We start from the raw sequence: 23,394 nt of genomic DNA on the forward strand, positions 1-23,394 counted from the left end.
AAGTGGGCGAAGCGTTCGTTCCCCAATATCCGGCGAACAAGCGGCGCCAGCAATGGACCTTTTCCTCCCCGCTTTTAAAGGCTGGCGGCCGCCCACTCTCCCAATGTGCTCGCCCGCCCTCAATACAATCAAACCAAAGATCTTCGATGGGTTTCCCTCCACGCGAGAATAACAAGGTGCAAAGGTAAATGACTTGCGTTTATTTGGCTTCCCCACCGCCCTTATTGCCCTTTCTCCCTCCCAACGCAACCCCCACTACACTTCCACCCTCCACTGTCCTCCTTCCAGACGCTTCTCACTCTTTATCTTTGTGGCGCTGCGTAGAAGGGGAGGGAAATTCAGAAGGGGAGTCACTTTGAGAAAGCAACAAGACTTAACACTGAGGCGGGCACAGTTCCTCTCCTATGATTCTCAGCCTGCCTTTTTGACGTCTCCTCATCCACCTCATTCAACTAAAACTTTCACAAAGGCAAGGCAGGCCCGAGGTTACAGGAAGCAATTACAAGTACCATAAACATTTTGGCAACCACACGAGATTCCCATGAGCCCTGTTGGTTGATCTTGGTGGGGCTCAAGATAGTTCCACCGACAATTTCAGGGCAGGAGGAAAGATGACCAACCCTGAAGACATCATCTTGAGAGACTACTGGGTTAGCCCTAGTTGATAAACAGCGAATCAATTCCCTGATAAATCTAACTATTTATCAGGAATCCTATTTTCTACTTTCTTACTGATGACTTAGCTCTAGGAATTCTGAAGGAATAGGGTGCCCTTCTTAGACATAAATTTTTACATGGTGCATTATTTATTTACACCTTAAAATTCAAGGTTGCAGCCTGTCTGAATACAGCTCCATATTTGTGTATCTACAGAAAATTTCATATGCCAGAGGGAGGGAAAAGATGGGCCCCCAATTTGCTCTTCAAGCATAATGGTTTTGAACCTCAGCCTATAATTAATATAAGCCAGAAACCTAAAATAAAATGTTATCATGAAAACCGGAAAGATTAAAGACCTTGATCCCTCACTCAGAGCTTGAATCCAATGGTAGACAAGAATTGATGAGGGTACAGCTCAATCTACACCAAGCCAAAGACCTATGCACTTGCTATCCCAGAACGAGTTGAAAATGCACATAAAATCACTTTACCAATATCCTATTTAATTTATCCCATTATTTCAGCAACTTTAAAGTGGTATCTGTGTAATGCTTCTCCACATCTAATGCACACATACCACTGAAAAACTATTTTTTTCAGGTAGGGAGGGGTTGGAATAAGAGAATAGAGGAGCGTGAGAAAGGAAAAGTAAGGGGTGGCTGGGGGGGAGGGCAGGTGTATAATCCAACATAAAGTTAATGGTATTAATGATAATCAAGGTTGTTCCCTATTCACAAAAGTAATCACATCAAATCATTAAAGCCATTGGATCTTCAGAAGAAGGGTGCAGCTAAGAATCCTGATCCTTCCCTACCCTAAGGATGTGATGAATGAATGTAATGAATGTTTCTGTTTAATTTCATTATGAATCAAATGCATTGCACCAACTGTCCATTATGCATTTCCATAAGGCTTCACGGATTGCAACCAAAGTTACTACATGGGTGCATCTCATGCTACCCGAGCCAATAGTGTTACTTCTGGTTGTGTCTGACAGTGTCCTTTGTGTCGTTTTCTCATTACCATTTGTTGTGTCACACAACTTCTGTGATTTAACATCCTGCCGGGTAGGCATACCTCTTGACACTATCAAGGGGAAAACAACTCGTAGATTTCTAACCTTAACTATTAATCCTCTTGATGGAAACCTTATTACTGGGATACGCGTTTACATGACTCTTTGTTCGGCACACGGACATACATAACGATCAATGTTGTGGATTTAGGTACAAGCTGATCCCATATGCGGTACATATATGGAAATTATTTTTTATATTGTTTGCTGTTACATACTATGCATACCATCATCATAACTGCTTAGCGTCTTTATCTATAAAAATATCCGGCAATATGACCATGAATTCCAAGTTCCAAGTTTCCCACTTCTCTGGGCACTATCCTTCCTGAGCAACGCCAGGCAGACTGTTATTTGTACAGATTGTCGGCCTTCAATTTTAAAAGCTATGGCTTCTGTACAGCCATTTCACCCAGATGGTAAGCAGAGGATAGCAATTACATAATGAAACAAAATAAAACACAAATTTATAGAGATATAAGTATATATCTGTACAGGCACAGTATTTACATGCATATCACAAGATACGCACCAAAAACAAAAATATGAATACAAAATGATATTTAACACACAGTCAATGAACAGTATTGCTCTTCTACCAATTCATGGAATTCAGGAGTAATGAAGTCAAATTTTTATAGCAATATACCCCATTCTCTCATTCAACCTCAAAAATAAAACAATTTAAACCATATCAGTCAAAAACCCTGAAAGTAATTACATGACTATGTGTATAAATATATCAATACATCCAGAAGAGGAATAAAACAAGAAATTTTACAAAATACAATATTTACAAACACAGCATTCATATTTACTAGTAGCAAACACCACTAAAGCATCCTTGATATTCAGGTTTAACTAAAGTAAATCAGGTGTTTACAGGCACAAAGAGTATAATGAGTGCAAAGTCTTAGGGATAGCCATTCAATAGAACTTCCACATTCAAGCACCTTCATCATCTTAAAAAGATTTGTTGATTAATCACCTTATCACCAATACTGAAAGGGAGCAAAGCCTGAAGTCACAGAGCAAAAAGACTCACTTCATCAATAACTTGAAGTCTTGGAATATCTAATCCTAATTTCAAGCTTTTTCCTTGCACCAAAGGCATCCTACAATTCGAGAACATCTTTTGAAGAAGCTGTGGAACCTTCCATAAAACACCAGTTCTGCTATTTGTGAAATACCTAGGAAATAAACTTCATTACTTTCAAGTCTGGCATAAAAATTACACTTATCATAGACTGCTTAGATTATCGATTTTCAGAGAAAAAAATAATCATAACAAACATACAAAGATATGAAGCAGCAATATTAAAATCTTAGACTCTGATTCTGAAATAAAAATAGTACCAAATTGTGACTAACTCATCATTTCTCTGGGACCCAGGTTTTTTTTTTAAGTCTTTCAATATGTTCTTTCAAGAATTATATAATTTTTGGCTAACCGCACCATAAATTGTAGGACTAAAAATTGAAAACTAAAACCCCATCATAGCAGACATTTACTATAAGAGCTTCACTCAAGTTATTTGTGGATTTAAAATGTTCATTAAAAAAGTAAAACTTTCATAAACCAGAGAAAATTAACATGAAACAATAAATATTGAGCTGTGGGCTAAGTATTGGATGATGATGAAATCTACCACATTAGGCAAGGAGTTCCATTACATTATACTACATCCCACAATGCACCATAAATAAAACAACATAATTTACCTAAAAACATCAAGAAAACAGAATGATTTGAAATGAAAAAGCAACCAAACTTGGTAACAATTATCACAATCATAATAAAATGGCTAGGAATCTTATTTGTAGTTTCTAACAAAATCAAAAGACAAGATACCCAACACCTATCTAAATAAGTTTCAACAACAATGCTGACTACAAATTCAAATAACAATGGCTTTGGAGACTTCGCAATCACGAAACACCTCTCAGAATGAGGAAACCTTTGGAAGGACAATTTCCTTGATGCACAAAGCATGCTATCATTCTCAAGGGAAACCATAAAACCCTTCTCTTCCCTTCGTCAGTAGGAACTGCATGGGAGATGAACTGACCCACGATCAACCCGCCAGAGAAAGAAGATGGGAGCGAAAGGAAAAGATCACTACGGCCCTGGCTCTCCATCCTACTTTTTTCATCACTGCAGAGAATTCCCCAAAATAACAACCATGTGAGTCTCAGAAATAACATTCTCAAAAACAACAGTCAATTCCGAACACACACAACAGTTACAAACAAAACCCCTGCAGCATGAGGACGCACATTCATATTCACTCCTCAGTCTAGAAAGAACAGAAATGGGAGGGCTCAAAAGTACTAACAGTAATTCCAAGCATAATCCCCACTCAATCATCATTAGCAAAATAAAACTCAGTGACTGATGATTCATACGTGTGCCCTGAACCAAACTTATGCTTTAACTTGAATTATGACTGATACAAAAGGACTTTCATTTGAAAAATTCAGTACAAATTCTGAGATAAAATACACATTGAATTTAGGTTGATATATAATTAAAGGCTATTTCTGAAAAGTTTCTAATAACATAACATGTAGTCCTTTCCCTGAAAACATTGTGTTTCTCACTGGTCTAAACAATACATACCCACCCAATGTTATCAAACTTGGGGGGGCACTGAATTAAGCCTCAGTTTAGCTGGGGCTAAAATTGGGCTGGACATGTGTATCTAACAACAAGCCTTAAATGAAGTGCCTACCAATCGTTTAGCATACTTATGTGGGCTACACGTAGCGCCATAATCATTATGTGCTGGAAAGCACAGATTTATTGACTACTTTTACCCAATAAGGAAGTGTCAAAGCAAATGATTTTTATTCATAACATTCACTTTGGTATATTGATAATATTTGGACCATCACCATAATCCATTATTAGTGGATGTCTCAATAATTTTTTTTGGTGAATCAACTTTTAATGAGAAAACTGTGTCATGGGTAGCAAGCAATGAACTTCAGTCATAGAAATTATACTTCAAACTTGAATGACAAGTTCCACAGCAATGACTTTATCAGCTGTTAAATAGTAATAATTCTTTAAACTTCAAGGACCATTGCATAAAAATCCACTGAGAACCAATGCATTGACTCGTGAAATTGCCAAGGTAGGAAATTAAGCGAGCATTATTCAGATTTCAAAAACTGAACAAACAATCCTACCATAACCATCATAATGCATAAAACGTGTATCCCACTACATATTTCTGAGAGCAAAAAAGTAGAATTCTTTTGCCAAAATTGGTCATATTTGGGTGATACTAAAAAATAATAGCAACATGCCAAATCTTTAATCAGGTCAAAATCTAAACCTTAAGAAGGTGAGGTGAGCTGCAGTTAGGCGGTAACCTCGCCGGGCACACCACAGCCGTCAGCCGTGCCGTTTGGACCGCCGGAACCTCCGTCCACCGAAGAGGACCCAGTCTCCAGAACACCAGTACTCCCACCCAAACCCGAGGCTCGGCCTTCGTCATTTGATGGGGAATCGCAACCATTTCGGGAGCCAGACGCGGTGCTCGCTTCTGCCTTCTTCCCCTCCTGCTTGGTACTGCTGACTTCCTCTGACCTGGAGGCGCGGGCCTTCGCGCTTTCCCCGTCGACCCGCGGGCCCTCTTCCTTGCTCGCCTCTTCGGCCTCGGCGGTCGAGGGATGGGAGGCGGAGGAGGATGTGGAGGCGGAGGAGGAAGAGGAGGCCGAGGTGGAGGGCGTTGAGTTGGTGGACGTGGAGGTGGACGAAGTCGGCGTGGCGGAAGCGCCGCTGAGGGCCCGGCCGATCACCACGCCGAGCACCCGGCTGCCGCCGCCCTCGCCGGCCGCTGCACCGCCAGACCCCTCGCCGCCGGTTGACGAGATGCCCGACACCCTGACCAGCATCGCTCCCGCGCCCGCGGGCCGGTTGCGGAGCAGCAGCTGCTCCAGGTGGGCCTGTTGCAGGATCACCGGCAGTTCGTAGTGGTGGAAGAAGTACAGCATGGAGTGCTGAAAGGAAGGAAAGGAGGGGAATGGCATATTATCATGAGTTCTAAGTGTGGCGAACGTAAACTTCAATGGAGGCATTGAGAAGCCCAGGGGTACAACTGATTTTTTTTTCTTAACAGAGTTAGGTACCGATATTGATAGAATAAATATACAAAAACTTAATGACCAAAGGATACGAGTGAGTCCCTGCTCTATACTGACATCGAGTGGAAAAACTAATGCACAACTAAATATCGAGTAGCTGTCGTATGTTTTCTTTCCCTAAGTTTTGTACCCTAACCCTTTTTAGAAAAAATATCACTTGTACCCCTTGGTTTCTAGCACTCTTAATTGATAGTTTAAAAAGGGCCAAAAGTCAGAACATCATGTCCATAATATGAACTGTACAGTGATAAAAGAGGTAAATAATCGTTACAACGATTATCGCAACAATCCAAGATGTTATACTCATTTGAGAACGTCAACATTATATTTTCCCCAAGTCAAAAACATTGTATCACAAAACTGCGTACATTTGTAATCATTGGATCACAAAACTACGTACAATGGTGATTAGTTAGAAGGTAAAATACTACAAGAGTAGCAGTGCAAGGGTGGGATAATTTTTACAATGGAGGGTGGAGGAAGGTTCAGAGCTAAATTAAGTGTAGATAGGTGGTTTACATAATTATATCACATTACACGCAGCATAAAGTTGGCGTTATAAAAATTTAAATTGAGGTTTTGGAAAATAATACTTGTATTAATTCCAACCCTTTGGTGCAAACGTTTCGCCACAATACACGAGAATGATAACTAACAGCACAGAATCGTCCTCGTAGTATTATATGGGGTAGTAGAACATATGTGATTATTGTGGTATAGTATCTAGACTGAGAAAATAACAAAACAATTAGCTGCACAATCGAAAAAAAATTACAAATTCATTATTGGCGATACTATTATATTTCTACAAAATATATCATTACACTGTCCCTTCAATTCAAACATGTTTAATCAAAACAAAAATAATAATTCTAAACAATATTGAATAAGCTCCGAAAAATATAAGCCGTTCAAAACATAATATTTATGCCGAATCGCAAGCAAAAATATTTAACTGTGAACAAAAATTTTCCTAACATTTATAATTATATAAGGTATTTTTGTAAAAGAAAAGTGCCATTGGAAAAAAATATAGTCAGTCAATACTAGCGTTAATTAAACAGGGATTAGTAAGATTAAAGATTGAAGAAGATCAGCGTCATGAATTTTAAAAGCATTTTTCCACTTACGCGCTTTGACGTTATATAATTTCGCGTTCCATAATGAATTAACTTCGCGTGCCTTAAGACACCAAGGATCAGCGTCATAAATTTCACATGGATTCCTCAACTTCGACATGGTATAATTTCGTGTTCTATAATGAATTAACTTCGCGTGTCTTAAGGCACTAGAGTTCCAGTAGAAACGGACAGTCGATGTTCTGAGACAAAGCGAAGTACATACACACACGAAACGGGGTAATTTATGTCACCGAGTGCCACGGTCAACATACTAGAGGGCGCGGGAGACGCTGGATGGGGAGGCAGTCATACGTGGATTCAGTTAGGTCCCGGGAATCACAGCGACAGCAATCATCGTCCATTAAACTGCTTAATCCGGGATCCGGCAGGAGTCCGCGACGCACTGCGTTAAGCCAATGAAGCGCCGCAGTGGCCAGGCAGGCAAAGCCAATGAGGATCAGCGGATGGAGGCGAGGGTTGTCGAGGAAGGGGACAGAACTCGCGCGACTGATGGACGCCACGCATTAATTCAATGCAACGAGCAAACAATCGAGAGCGGGTGTACGCATTGAGGGGGCTGAAAGGAAATTCAACACGTCATGAGAGGACGACCACGTCACACACTCCCTTGAGAGATGCTCTTTGGGTAAACCACGCGGTGGTGTGGATGTCGCCAAAATGCTTCTGATACGATCTCAACTCGTGATCTACTCGCCCTTGGCCTTCCGCACGGATATCCCCTGCGAAAGGCATTCCGACACATCAAGTGCTTGCTGGAAGAAAGATTCAAAAATAAATTTTGCTGTATTCCACACATAATTTTTAAAAAATTGATTCGATTTCGACCTTTTCAGGTGATTATCACCTCTTGATAATGGCCCGAAAAGGTCAAAACCGGTTGAGTTTTTTTATCAAATACTGTGTGGAATGCAACTAAGTTTATTTTTGAAAAAGTGAACTCGTAAACCATTGATTTCATACATTTTGGAATACTAACGCCTCGATTCGATTACCACAACTCCATAGTGGTGGCTCTACATCCACGAAATATTAGAATTGAATCGTCTGAAAACGGCTACCTCATACCCCCTTCTCACCAGATTTGAATTATCCATGTCGTTACCTTCTTTGAAATTGAGTAACCCAAACGCAAGAAGAACTCAGGTAGGGAAATGAAAGATACTGTGGTCGTGCGCTAGTAATGAAGAAGGGGAATTTAGTCCATGAGCAGTAACACAAACAACGCCATCATTATTAATGGTAAGAAATTAAATGAGGAAAATAATACACCAGTCACAACGCCAGTGGAATAATACCAGAGAAGTGAAACATATGCGATGATATATTGTCCCCCCTTCGGTAACCAAGATTTTCGAATTAAATAACGCCCACAAAAAATCTTCAAACGTAATCGAATTCCATTTTCCGCAAAAGAATATTTTAACCTAAATTTAATACAGTTATCATAGTCGTAATGACCTAAAATACCTATTCCAAAACTCGAAATATTTTCTAATTAGATGCTCATGAATGAATATTATTTTTTTCGTGACATAGGGGTAGCAAATGATGACAAGTTTCTACAAGTAGCTACTAAACTCAGCTCCAAGAAAAGGACATGAAATTAAAAAAAAATTTCACACCACAATTCGCTATGAAATAAAGGTAAGAACGTAGGAATAAAATAGAGTGAAGAAACGTTATTTCAATAGTTTACTAAATAAAAGCCTAATGGAATGACCACAATAAAGGAGAAGAAAAAACATTGAAAATTAGACGGTTAATGGACATCAATTTTTATTGACCATGGGATAAAAACGATTAGTAATTACACATGAAGCGATTTATTCTCCACCAAATTTTGACACGTGTAAATACCGCACATCTACTGCGCAAGCATATTAATTACAAGAAATAGGCAATTTGAACCCTAGTGTAAATATTTAATTCATGAAAATTCGCTCTTCGAAGAGCACAAGATGGGGCAGAAAATTGACTTCATAACTTTAAGATATTTTATGAATGAAATGCAGTATCCAAAATGAATCCTCAAACCTTTTTCGAAAAGTTTGCTCACCAATTACATCCACCTCACAAATTTTTTCCAAGAAAACAAAGAATCCATCATTGATGCAATACGATTATAGAATATTCCTCGAAAAAACTGCAAATTTACTGGTTTTTCTCAATCCTTCATTTCCTGAATCACGCCGTCACACCCACCATCCCTTTTCCTATCGCTTATTCGGCCATTTTCGTATTTTCAAATGTGATACAATTAAGAGGCAATCGTGGCGTTACAATTGCTGTTGGTGGTCGTGCGTTCTGATTGGCTGCAGGACAGTGTCAGCGACGGGAAAAGGGACGTACCGTGTGATGGAAAAGGGGATGAAATTTCTATCCCTAGAACCATCGCGGAAAATGATCGAGTGAAACAGCAATTTCTTCCGCCATCATTAGAGCGATCGCTGGAGCTGTCCCTCGAAAGGGATGGAGAAAATGATTCTGTGATTCAGGTTTGATGAACAAGCCTCAATGGGCCAAATAGCCAACGTCCCCGACCCACTCCGATGCATTTCAAATAGGACACATATGACTCCCTTTTTAGCATTCACGAAAATCTGCCTTCGCTCATTGCGGAGTGATTAAGGCAAATGACCAATTCATTTCGGCACGACTGATCGCGTGCAAGGAAATGAAGGAGGAAGGTGCACGAATTTGGAGAGGCGTAATCAAGAGGGAGCTGGGGAAGTGTCGAACGCGGCAACCGCCAATGGTTTCCTACCTTACCTTCAGCCCTCATGGTCTCCAGGGAAAAAGATCTGATTGCCAGTCATCAATGTGGGAGTGTGTTTGGGCGCCTTCGTTCGCGGGGTCCTTCGCCCATCGGCCATTCGACACAAACGGCTTCCATCGCGCGAGGCTTTTTATTTGGGATGGATCTCAGCCACTCCTCGCAATAGTCCAATAGCCTTTTGAAGCCTAACTTGTTTCATTTGGTCGAGGCCAAGTGGCCTGCCCCATCAAGGTAATCTCTGAAGTGAATTGAGGAATGCAAATTGGTCGAAACACGTTCCACTTCCTTTTACGCGACAAAAGACCTGTAACATGCGTGACCCAAAGCATTTGATTCCCCGAAAGAGACCGTTACATCCCGATGGTTCCTGCATTTAAGTGAACAGCACTGAGAGATTTGATTCATGATTGCCTCGTTAGCTTCTTGATTATTGTTAGGCGTGTACAGAAGAGAGCAAGACTATGCAACCGAGGATGAAGTAGCCACGCCGACCCGGCTAACGTGCCCTTTCATTTAAAGGTCCATATTAAGAAAATAATTTTACCGCATGAGTTACATCTGTGATTATATATTGTTATTAATGCAAGTGATGTCATAGTAATATCATCTACTATTGTAAACATCCATTTTTTTAATTTTTGACTAAAAGCTATCCTAAGTAATACCCTAAACACGAACGTAGACGGATATAAATTATATAGACGACCAAAAACACGACAGGAGTTGAAAATTTCATGCCTTGGATTAGTCTTCTCAATATAGAAAAATTAAATGCACCAATATAGAATAAATTACTAAAAATTAATAAAAAGTTTCAGAAACCATGCGCCCTGTTCATAATGCTCTCCACAATCGGCTTAGACAATCACCGACAAAAAGAGCTCCAGTTTCATAGAATAATCCCCAGGGATAGTTCGGTGATAAATGAGCATGCACCTAATCATAAGTAGAAGAGAAGTACCTACATGAGATAAATAGCATTTTTTATATTCATGTAAACGGGCGGATGACATAAAAAAATCAATGTACAAAGCAATGCAGACGAAAATAAAATATTTGAAAAATGTATTTTGTAATAACATCTCAACGTGTTACGGGAATTACCAATTCACAAAATCTATTCCCATCGATTACAACAAACATATGAATACGACGAAAAATTGAGTAAAATCAAGCAATAAAATAGTCAAAGAATACCTCCTTATTGACCATTAATCCCTCAAATGGACATTTACCCTTCTCTCTTAAGCACACAATACGGTAACTAAAAAGCTGAGTGGCCACGGAGCATCAGGGCTTCGCTCACCACTCTAATGCACCTGCCATTAAAGAGAAAATGGCCGATTCCAACAGGGAGTGGAAGAAATAGGGCCATTCTACGGGGGTCAATGGTTAGGCATAGGGCGTCCCGACACGTTGCTAAGGGTAAGGGGGTTAGTCACCACCGATGCACGCCATGGAGGACCTAGCAGAGAAGAAGAGTGAGGCGGGGGAGGAGCATGAACAGGGGATGGGGTGCTGTCGGCATGGCGAGTGTTCGCAAGAGTGCCGGCCACTCAGCCGGCCGACCTAATCTTAAGGGCAGCGTGTAAAAGATATAAAGGATGGAGGGATTGGAGGAAGGGGAGGCAGCGCTCAAGAGGAGAAATGGATTACATGAGAGAATGGCCCAAATTTGATGGTGACCACCCCACATCCGATCCCATGGCGGCCTTAAAAATCCACAGAAAAAATATCAAACAAAAAGATTCCCCAAAATATAGCTGATGATTTTGTTGGAATGAGCAAACACGTCCTTTTTTATTGTGTCATTCATTACATTTTTGTTACGTTTTTTGTGTTGGCTCTTTGATTAGAGCGGTAGACAGTGGTGTATATTTTTAATTTTTTGTGAAAGAGAACAAAGTTTTTTGTTTGGACCACAAAGCTCATAACCAGTCGTTGGAAAAATACCCATTGCTAAGTTTGAGCAATGATTTTTTTTGCAACAGTTCCACATTTTAATAGATTTCAGGCTTAACTGTGTGAAACATTATGGAAAATGAAAAAAAAAACTTTTTAGGTCCAATAATATATATTTATGTATTTTTATTTACGTAAGTATGTTTACTTCTTGATGCATGAATGTTTATTTATTTATGCTTCAAGAAGTATGCATATTTATATACGTATGTTTCACTAATATAATATTAGAGAACCTAACAAAGTTTATTTTTTTCATTTTCCACATAAGATTCTCATTTGTGAGTTTCTGCAGTATTTATTGGAAATTTCTTAACGCGTTTCAGCGTAGAAATTAATTCATCCGGAGGGACTTTTTTTCGGCACCAATGTAAATGAAGTGCCTGGTTCTCCATTCCTTTCTGCCATTTCAACATTTATGTAAAGTGATCTCCCCTCCACTCTCCCAGGTCCCCCATCGTCCCGCCCCTCTCCCACTAATCACTGAACTACGATTGCAGGAATTGGGACTTGAAAACGAAAACTAGGTTCCATCTACTAATGGGCTTTATTAAGTTTTAAAGCAGGAAGATATGATACATAAATATTGCTGAACATAAAAAATAGAGACTTATTCTGTTACCATCATATGTTGCAAGAAAATGTTGATTTAAATAAAAACATTCCATACAAATTAAGCTGTCTGCTGAATTTCCCATTTCATGCTATTATAGTTGAATAAAATATGAAAATGTATGACAACACTATAGCCTTACGTCTCAAAATGCAGAATTGTAGAACCATTACGGTCACATATTTTTCGAGCGGCAAGAGATAAGTGGTGAGTAGATATAAGGTCACTGCGGTTGAAGCCACTTAATAACATTTTATAAGCTCCACTGGTTAGAATTCCTTGAATAAAAATATTGAGAAATGGGGATATTATATAATAGCCAATGAGCATTGTAAACGGGGAGATTTGCTACATCTTTCCTCCCAGCCTTAATAACTAACTTCTTTCATCCCAGCCAGAATAATTTCACAAGATATGCAGGGAGCAGTAGTAGTTTAGTAGTGTAGGTTAGCTAGGCATTCATCGTGAATAGCTAACCAACAGCTATTAAAGAGAACTAAAGTATGGCATTATCAATTTAAGGCAGAAGAAATTTGTGTGTGGTCTAATATATACTATAAATAGTATCTATTAATACTCTGTCAAAACGATAAATAGAAGCTTTAAAAAAACAAGACCAATACATTTCCTCAGCAGGGAAACCAGAACTATTTGACAGGATACGCTATACCCTTCATTTCATAATTATTTAATCCACTCACTAAAAAGAAGTAATGCTCAACTAAGGAACAACAGAGGGAAATGAAACACGACAAAATTATACAAAAAATGAAGCTAATAACCATGCATTAAAATAGTATTTCCTCTTGGTTCATTTCAGAGGACGAACGCTATACGACACAAGCGCGTTGGAAGAGTTTTTGAATGGAAAATAGTAACTCACCAACGCTGACCTCCACTATAACCATATTTTAAAACTAATTTACGCTCCATAAATTAGACATACGACAAGGCAATAAGTAATAGTAAAGAAAATGGCAATTTAACGAGATAGAAAAATTAGCCGAAAATGAATCTATGCATTTCCTGACTTACGATGACAATTTTTCGGAGTATTAAAAACGCCGCAACTAGCGCTATACATGTAAACGGAATCGGGGAGTAAAAACATGATAGGACAGGGATGTAAGGTCAGCGAGGGCTAAGAAGAGGTCGTCAGAGAGCGTAGTGGAGGGAGAGCGGAATAAGAAAGACCATAGGGATGGGAAGATGGATGGCTGCAGGTCACTCCTTTCGACGCGGCCACGCTGCTTTAGGATTCTGCAGCACCCCACTGACTGATTAATGACGCTTCTAGATAGTGGAACACTAGAGAGGGCCACACGAGATTGAAAAAAGAGAAGAAATCGCGTCCGTCCTCCTGACATTTCATTGGTTCTAAAACCAAAAGCAATGCTCATATTCCGCTACCTGTACAAAAATCGCCAAAGCGCATATACGTAGGTACGTACTAATTCCGATGAAAAGGTGATCGTTAAAATGAAAAAAAGCCGAAAACGTGTAACAATCCGCTCACATTAATGAACATGGACTTTAAAAATAGAAGATAAGCAAAGAAAAGATAAAATAAACGGAACAGTTGAACAACCCTAGGTCCGTCCATCACATTCAGGATTATGTCCATCCTAATTTTCTGGATTACTTCATAAAAACAACGATATGTATACATAATCTGCAAACAGCAAAGACCAAACTGATAATAATTTAGAAAACCACTAAAATAACGCACAACATAGAAAATCCTTAATAATTTTCTCCCAAGTATCACCTCTAAGAATAACCAGCATAGTTAAGAATTGTACGTAGATGTTTCAGATATTTTAACCGCAGATAATCTCAGACTTTGGACAGAAAATACACGGAGAGGTAGATTAAATACGCGTGCCTAATAAAAACAGCAGTCTATAAATATCTGTTAATTACTGTGAACTATACTGTAAAAATTAATGCAACAAGTCTGATTTTATAAAAAAAAAAATGTATAACATAATGAAAACGAGCGCACCGCACATGCATATTTTTCACTAATCCGAGCTTTGCATTAATTATAAAAATATTACATCAGTCAATGAACCTCCGCAACACGCACAACGCCCGGAAAAGGTGACTAGCGTTAGACATATCCAAGGGGAAAATTTCTCTGAATTCCAAAAAAAATACAGCAATCCGCGATAGGACGGCAAAGCACTGAAGTTTGGGATAAGCAGATACGGGCGGAGGAAAATAAAAATCCGCGAAGGAGGAGGAATGGCTGGGGGGAGGCGGCGAAGTCATCGGCGGGAGAGGAGGGAAGCGACCATTGGAGTCGGGGAGGTCATTAGAGGAAAACTCGAGGCGCTCAGGGAAGATGGGAAAAGGGCATTGAAAGACGCCGTCGCCGCACCGAAGAAGAAACTCGCTCGAGGAAGAAGAATAAGCGGAATAAGAGGATGGCGATAAGTGCGGGTGGGGAAGGGGAGAGATCGATTCAATCAACGATCAGGGTTCCACGCTCACCCCAGCGTCTCGCTGCCACGGCCCGAGAAGAGGATGAGGTGGGGATGCGTGGGGCGGTGGGAGGGGGAGAAATAAGGTGAAAGGGTGGGGGAGGGACGGGAAAGGGCATACACTACTAACCCGTGGGGGAGTGGAGAAGGTAGGTGGCCGAAAAAGGACTATGATGGCGGCGGCTCCTTCGTGGATCTTTCTCCAGAAGTTAAGAAGAGGAGAGAAAAGTTTCGCGAGCAGAAATGGTCGCAAGTTGTCATTATGGGAATATTCGTGGAAATTCATTTTTTTCGGGGCAGCCTGCAACCTCATCTTGAGAAAGGTTAGATACCCTTCCCTCCAGCGCTACCATCAAATATACAAGATATACGCCTCCAAAACCGGTATTCCAACATGACGAATCGCATAGCGGCCTCCGCCGATCAGAGAGCCAGTATATTTATTCCCCAAGAATATTCAGTAGCTAGGACCTTTCAGGGAAACAGTCTATCTAGCTGACTGTAACCTCATATCTACAACTTATACATACAACGGATAAAATTGAATACCTTGACTGATTTCGATTAAATACGAATGAGATAAGCATTGATACACACTATCCAGCCAATAACTAAAAGACTCCAACCATTGGCTATCGAGCAGATGAGAGAAGCAAAAGACAAAATAAGCTTTAGTAACCCACAAAAGTTAAAGGAAGAGCGATACACACGAGTGAGAAATTTACTATCACCGAGTAAAATAAAGATTACTATTAGGAAAGGAAAAGATATGACATTTTCAAGATTTAAAACAGTTCTTCCAAAAGAATCCAATGAAAATATCATGTTATCATCGGCATACTATATAGTAAAAATCATTTTACTTGAACGTCTGACTACTTAAACAAAATGAAGAGTCTTTTGAGGAATACAGAATACAAGAAAAACTATAGCTGCTTGCCTTAAAGAATAATGCAGTGCACATGATCAAATTTTCATGTAATCTCGTACTATTATGCAGCACGGGTGGTTAGGAGTCACCGAATGCAAATTTTCCATAACCTAGTTCCTAGCGTTTACGAGAATGGATGTATGTATTCAATGCAACTACGAAATAAAGGTAAGTAAAAGTCAGAACAGATATCACGACAGATGAAACTTTCAATAGAAATGGTAAAGAGAGCGCTAACCGCAAGAGAACATTCAGAGACAAAACACACCTCAACAACGATTAATATGAGCGGAGATACGAATGATATTTTTTCGCATTTACAGAGGAATAAAATTAGTACGAGGGTGGTTTGAAAAGTTCTCGGAATGGAATAGAAAAAATGTTCTTACATCACTGAAACTTATTTTATTTCTCAATATAGTCTCCTTGTAGATTTCTACATTTGGTCCGACGATATTCTAGTGCCTTGATCCCATTTAGAAGATGAGGTTTCCCTAGGCCTGCAAAATAGTTGTCAACTTCGGCTATCAGTTCTTCATTTGAAGTAAATCATTTTATCCACCAGGTCCACCCTCAAGAAATTTCAGTTTTGGTAAGAGATGGAAGTCTGACGGACGCACATCAGGTGAATAAAGCGGAAGTGATAGCAATTAATACCATAGTTTGTGTTATTTTGTACGAGTCGCGGCACTCATCTTGCAGATAATTTTTTCATTTCTAAATTTTTCGTTAAAATATAATATACCCTTTTATATGACACCTGGCAATAAAGAGCAATTTCACCCACTTTCAATCGGCGATCCTCCATTACCATTTTGTGCACTTTTACTATGATTTCTGGAGTAGTGACACTTCTTGGCCGACCTTTGCGTGGACCATCATCTAAGCTCCCCCAACCAAGTTTAAATTCTTTTGTCCTCTTGGCAACAGTTGACTGTGGAGGAGCAGAGTTCCCTAGTGTATTCTGGAAATCGGCATGAATGTCCTTTGCTTTCATACCTATTTTTACGAAGTATTTAATGACTGCGCGAATCTCGATTTTTTCCTTCTTCGCACCTCACTATGCGGCAACAACAAAAAAGCCACGTCACCGACACAGTTCTTTTCCATGAGCATTGACGTGGCATGTGTTTACAGCGAACAGTCCTATGGATATCACGTGAAAAGTTCGTTGCACTAGCGCTGACAACTCGTGGTGATTCCGAGAACTTTTCAAACCACCCTCGTAAATGATACCCACCAAGACTTTGATAAATTTAAACAACATAAATAATATTTTCGTGATCCAAATGAGTTTTGAGGACGCCTAAAGTTCCAGTTACTTCCCACCAACGATTCCCCCAACTTATGGAGAGGCCTTTTCAGGACAGAATGGCCTCTCTGCGCACGTCACGAGCATTTTTATGGATTTAGGAGGGAGAGGATGAAGGATGAAACGGGGAGATTTTGTCTTCTAGAAGTTTCAAGAATTATAAGTAGAATGTGGCAATAAAATGGACATTGTAACTTTTAGAATACAGATACATAATATGTGTCTAATTATGGCTAGAGAAAAACACGTACCATGAGATTAAACATGATCAGGCACAATCTTTCTCTTCATTTTTTATAAATAATTGCCACAAAATCGTTATCAGCAGAAGAGGAGCAATATTAAAAGGAAAATAAATCCAACTCAGTTGCGATTTGAACCCAAGATAATTCACAAAATACATTAATCTCAAAATGGAACCGAGTTAAGGAGCTTAGAACATTATAACTATCTTACCCATTTGCTTCATATGAATACGAAAATATACGACTACGGCCATCAAGGTTGTTGCCAGAAATTCAGAGATTCGTTCTTGAAGAGACTTTTCTTTCGACATTCCAATGCATGTTAAAACTCCACGTGCGTAAAAATTCCACTTTGGCAGTCGGTGATTAAGATACGTACAAAAAATCTAGTCAATTAGTCCTCGTTTGAGCAATACCTCACTATTTGGCTAACATGTTCACCGTTAGCAACCTTTATCCATAACATTCGGTAGACGTATTTCTTAAAAAAATATCAAACGCCATAGCATGATGGAATACCGGAAAGATTCTGTTTTGGACCTGAGTTAATACATAGGGCTACAACTAAAGGTGGAGTAGGTAGAGTAGACTTCCGGCCAATAAGGAACGACAAGCATCTGACGACTGAACCATCAGAATTCCGTTTTGATTGAGCAAAAAGAATAATGGATTACAGTGCTAAATTCTTCCTCGATTAATTAAGAAGCGTCTCCTTGACATCTCCTCTAATATCTTCTCGAATTTTTGATCCCGTTATAAAATTTTCCTCATAGCTACTCGACTGAAGAATTTAACTAGTTTTCCACGACTTCATCAACAAAAATGAAACGTATCTCGGAAGATAACAATAATGAACATGGCATTATGAATTAATAACGAAGCGAAAACATTTAATTGGCTCCGAGATTAATAGAGAAAACAAGCAAGAATCGCCGTAAGTGTACATAAGCACTGAAAAATCGTACAAGATGGAGGGAAAAAAACTTTTCCTGGAAGTCACTTCCGATCTCCCAAAAGAAGAAAAAAACACACACAATTACAAGAAGAACGGACGAACGGTCAAAGGGAAAGGAGAGGCAAAAGTGGACGGTGAAAGATGAAAAGAAAAGAGAGGAGGAGTAAGGAGAGAATCCTTACGTTAAAACGCTCACTAATGCTCATCCTCCCACGCCCCACCTTTCCTCCGCTCGCGAACACACACCCTCAATCTCGAAGATCCAATTAATGGCGAGAGATGGCGCCGCACTTGGGACGGGCAGGAAAGAGATAAAAGGGCCCGTGGCCAACGACTGGGAGGGCGGAGGGAGACGTAGGAAGGAGTCGTGCTGCAGAGAGAGAGAGAGAGAGAGTCACGAAGGGAGGGAGGGCTTAAGCCCGACTGCTTGCCGGGGAGGAAATTCCTCAAAAATTCGAGCGAAAATAAAGGGCCCGAATGGCGGGCGGTGGCCAATAAAGAAGGGATTCTGGTCGAAAGAGGCGCTGAGAGAGTGCAACAGGAGTGGGAGGACTCGACGGCGGACGGCCCAAAGCAGTGAATGACTGCACTAGAGGACGGGAAACGGACCAAACACCCCACCACCACCCAGACAACACTCCTCTCGTCCGCTCCCTCTTCCTTCGGACATCTCGCCACGGAGAGGAGGGATGCTGGCGTTGCCATGGCGACGGAGACAAGGTGGGAAGGGATCCGTCCGCCGATGCTAACGAGGTTTTCCGCTCGAGTGGAGTCGGAAGCAGGGTTTTCCATGGAAAGATATCTTCTTGACGATATTACACTGATTAATTAAATTAACAACTATTGGAGGGATTGCGACGATTTGCCGGCGAAAAAAATGCTACTGGTCACCGCGCCCGGAAAATCGTGTCTTAAGCCAAATGCTCATGTAAGTACACTAAAATGCATCAGAAGGTAAATAGAGGTCGTGAGTTAACGAGTCCCACCAAGGCGAAATTTTCAGTACTCAAGATATGAATATATGCGATGATTCATCTGATAAAATGTGTCAGGGGAATATTGTCCTAAATTGGCCATTAGGTACATTTTCAATTCCAAGGCATTTTAATTGAACCGTTTTTCTAGTGATGAGAACACTATAAAGACGACGAAGTCGACTTAAGTCGACAATGTTCGACGAGGTAACTTAGTGGAATGTAATGATTAAAAAGAAAAAATACAAAAACCGGTTAATTTTATAGGATGTAACACCTTCGACCCAACCAGTTCCACCTCTACATCATCAACTTTTGAGATTGTGTAAAAAAAACTGTTGGAGCCGGATGAGTCGTGTCCTTTGAATTCGGTGGATAAAACATGTTTTTTTCATTTTTTTAAGTTGATCAGGCGTCCCCAAACACCACTAAAATGACAATTTCATTCAGATGTAAACTTAAATGGTCAGTGTACGCACCGTTTAAGAGATCTGTAAATATAAATAAAGCCCAACGAGATAACATCACATGCGACACGATCCCTCTTTTCACATAGTCCCAGGCGTTCAACTAGAGGGGTGCCAGGAATTTTGGCCCGCCCCCTCTGCCGAGACGACCGCTTCCGTCCGACCTTAAGTGATTGATTATCCAAGTAATTTGCGATTCTAAGCAAGCCACCTCCAATCCCGAGGCACAACAGTAAAAGACAAAAGAAGATTGATTTTAATCACCACTAAGATGTTTCAGCAAATTGCAAGGGAGCCGGGTGACTTTCATTGTAATTGATGGAAAACTTTCAACAGAATAAGTATTAAAAATATTGTGAGCAGTGGAACTGGGGGAAACGATCCAAATTAAAGACTACGCACCGCAGTCGGCTAAAATGGAGAACTCTAACGCATGGATGAATACTATAATGTTATAACAAATGATAATCACCACGACATTAGCCGTGATTTGGGAGGAAATTATTCGTTACAGAGGAAACAAAATATAGCTGAAAATTGGGAAGAGGGCTGCTCACGGTTTCAATTTCTTTACGAGCATAACCATTAGCATTTTATTAACTCTTGCATGCCAGCGAAGACGATATTCATTATCCTTATGCGTGGAATTTTAAGACACCTCATTCCTTCCCAAACGTCCGTATTTTTGAATTCCATCACGGAATCCAATGTTTATAAATATGAGAGCGTGTTAAACTAACATATATGTTATAAAACAGACGCTGAAAATACAACCATACTTTAAGTAGAGTGACAATAATCCATTTATCTCAAGGGGTAAAATTAAAGTGTGGAACAGAATGGTGTTTATAGAAGCAGAAACATCAACATTCAGATTATACCAACAAAGACAAAACTTAGAGGAAAAATCAAAGATTGGAAACAGTCCATATCTTTCATTTGTTATGCTGAGATCACTCGCTCGGGGCTTCAACCAGAAAGTTGATTTAGGTGGGCAAGAGCAAAGCTTGCCACAGACGGGTGAATTTCAAATTTTCTGGGAAGGAGATTAGTTTCTTACCCTGAGCCACAGAGGATTTTTTCTTTGAGGGTGTCGAAAAGCTTCAGTTCAATTTGAACCAATTCAAACCATGGAATCCTCAATCAAAATCCCAACTTTCCACCGACATCAACCTCCGACATACGTGTCAGATTTTAAACAGTTATCACATCCAAATGCAATGATCTGAGATATAAAATACTCCTACTCTATCACAACGATATGAATTTTGCACCATATCAGAAAATGAAATCAAAAAAATAACTCATAGGTGTCTCTAGTCCAGAGTGAGTCCACCACCAAATGCACTGGGAGTGAATCTAATTACCAGCTGATAAACAATGAAGGTGACTCCAGAGGGAGGCTGTTCTCATGGAGCATAAGGGACAACCACGCCAGTCCAAATGCGTTCATCACAACTCCAAGGGTGTCGGACGCCCGAGTTCTCGCCAGGACTCATTGCAAAGACCAAGGGACGACGGATGGAAGCCACGATGCGCGTCTAATACGGCGCCCTCGGACGACAGAGCGGCGGAAAAGCAGGGGTTGCCACTTGGAAGGCTTCCATTGCCCGCGAAGTGATGGCATAGGAGTCAAAGGGTGCCCGGTCCAGAGGGAAGGGAGGGCATCGCAAAGGAAGATGATGACGAGGAGGGTGGAAAGGGACGCGCCAAAACCCTTCAACTTCCTTTCCAGGAAGGCGCCGTCGACTTTCTTAATCACGGGGACACCCATTGCTACCCCTTGGACCAGTTGTCCCTTCCTTCATCTGTGCGGCATTCCGACCGCAAGCAAAAGAATCCTGATAAACTGTCACGAGATTAAGACGGACGAATGCTGGGAGAGAAGATGACAGCAAACAAGTGCTTGGAAAAATCGAAGGGTTCTTTGATCTATCACGGTTTAATTCAGAGGGGGCTACTACATGGAAGCTAGTGAAAATATTAATTAGGAAAGCTTAAGAGAAATTTTGAAGAATCTGACACATATACCACGCAAACATGAACGAAAGGTGATGTTATTCGCAAGATACGATGTTTTTTATACACCTGAGACTTTCAATCTCTTGAAATTCATGTTCACTTGAATTGGCATGTTTGCGATGCGGATTACTAAGCTAATTATATTTAATAACCCAAATTATTTTGATTATCTTTATTCTTAAACATTTAAAAAATATAGAAAGAATCAACCGCAAAAATGTCATTCACAGTAACCAGAAACAAGGTCACTATGCATCGTGAACCTTACCAGTTAGAATGAAAAGCGTCATTATGCCAAGTTATACGGCAAAAAAATCACGTAACACGTATTTTTAATTATATGGAAAAATGTTCATAATCGAGGGAAATATTTTAAAACAGTGGGGTGACATTACACGATTTTGTTTGTTCGGTATTTTGGTTCACCAAAAACGTCTTGACGGCACGCTAATTGACAAAAATGTTTAGAGATAACTTTTAATTAGCTCGGATTTTCCTCGTTTGCGGAGAGAAAGTGATTTGGTGTGATAAAACAACTCAGTCATTCTATTTTGTCACCTCCCATAAAACCAGTCAAAAAAAGGCTACAACGTAAAATTTAAATTAACCGACTTGAAATATTTCTGCTAAGACCACGGCATCCAAACATATATTGATTAATCATGAGACTCTTCCGACAGAAACCAATGTATCGAATCTTCAGCTTCTCCCCACCTGATTGTGAATAATTTCACGAACCCTATACTTAAGTCATAGAACATTTCCGCTCTATCTTTTCCCTTTGAATAACGTTATAGTATGAGACCGGTCAATAATACTTTCCAAATACTGAAAAATATTCTCTATTGGTCATTTGTAGACATTTCTCTCTGTGAACTTTATTCCTCGACGTATTACGCAAAGTTCATGTCATAGATAGAATAGAGTGAATTTCAAATTTATTAGAACCAAGAGAATATTTATCAGAAATAGTCTCATAGTTAGTAATGATATGGCAGATTGGATCCAGTTCCGAAAATGGAGGACAACTAGGTGAACTCGGCAAAGAAATCTGGTGAAAATAATCGGGCTTCAATACTTTATTTCATTGAACTGGAGATGAAATTAACCCCTTCCAATTCGATTCATTTTCCGAATATTGTGCTCCCATTCTCTATTTATTTTTTCTGTGGTACTCTTTTAAATGGTAGGTAGTGAAATGATATTTTGTATTTTGTAATAAACGTAATACCATGAAATAAAATGTGATTGTTAAACATGGAGAAGACAGCTATCGCTACTCGAATAAAATCATTTTAATACTTCCAATGCATCATGTTTCATGAAATATGAATTATTTATGTATACTATGTTTGTTTTAACATTTTCAAGCTTTCAAAATAATTATATTTTTCCTCTAAATAGTGCTAAAATTATGAAAATCCGATGACAAGACACACTCGTCATTGCGCGGTTTGGCGTCGAAAGTTCATGACGAGCTAGACTCGTCATTACAGCGCGAGGGGTTAAGTGCCGATAACTCGGTTATTACACTTAATATCACTGCAGGTTTGACGAACCCATCTCTCATTTACCCGAAAGAGCATCTTTTTAAACGTACGCGTCAATGATCAACTGCTTCG

At 39.9% G+C, this 23,394-nt stretch overlaps 1 protein-coding gene across 3 annotated transcripts in view; it reads right to left on the reverse strand.

Annotated features, from left to right (window-relative positions):
- Positions 1 to 2,201: 2,201 nt before the first annotated feature.
- The window catches only part of LOC124157878 (membralin), a 185,145-nt gene continuing 163,952 nt past the window's right edge, over positions 2,202 to 23,394 (reverse strand). For 2 of the 3 annotated variants that reach the window (XM_046532942.1, XM_046532943.1), the window contains exon 13: positions 2,202 to 5,743. In XM_046532942.1, coding sequence (XP_046388898.1) covers positions 5,102 to 5,743 — 642 coding nt within the window. In that variant the 3' untranslated portion in view covers positions 2,202 to 5,101. The remainder of the gene's footprint in view (positions 5,744 to 23,394) is intronic. The other variant, XM_046532944.1, reaches the window with a different exon arrangement.

Source organism: Ischnura elegans, chromosome 4 (genome assembly GCF_921293095.1).
Source record: "Ischnura elegans chromosome 4, ioIscEleg1.1, whole genome shotgun sequence".
Lineage (NCBI taxonomy): Eukaryota > Metazoa > Arthropoda > Insecta > Odonata > Coenagrionidae > Ischnura > Ischnura elegans.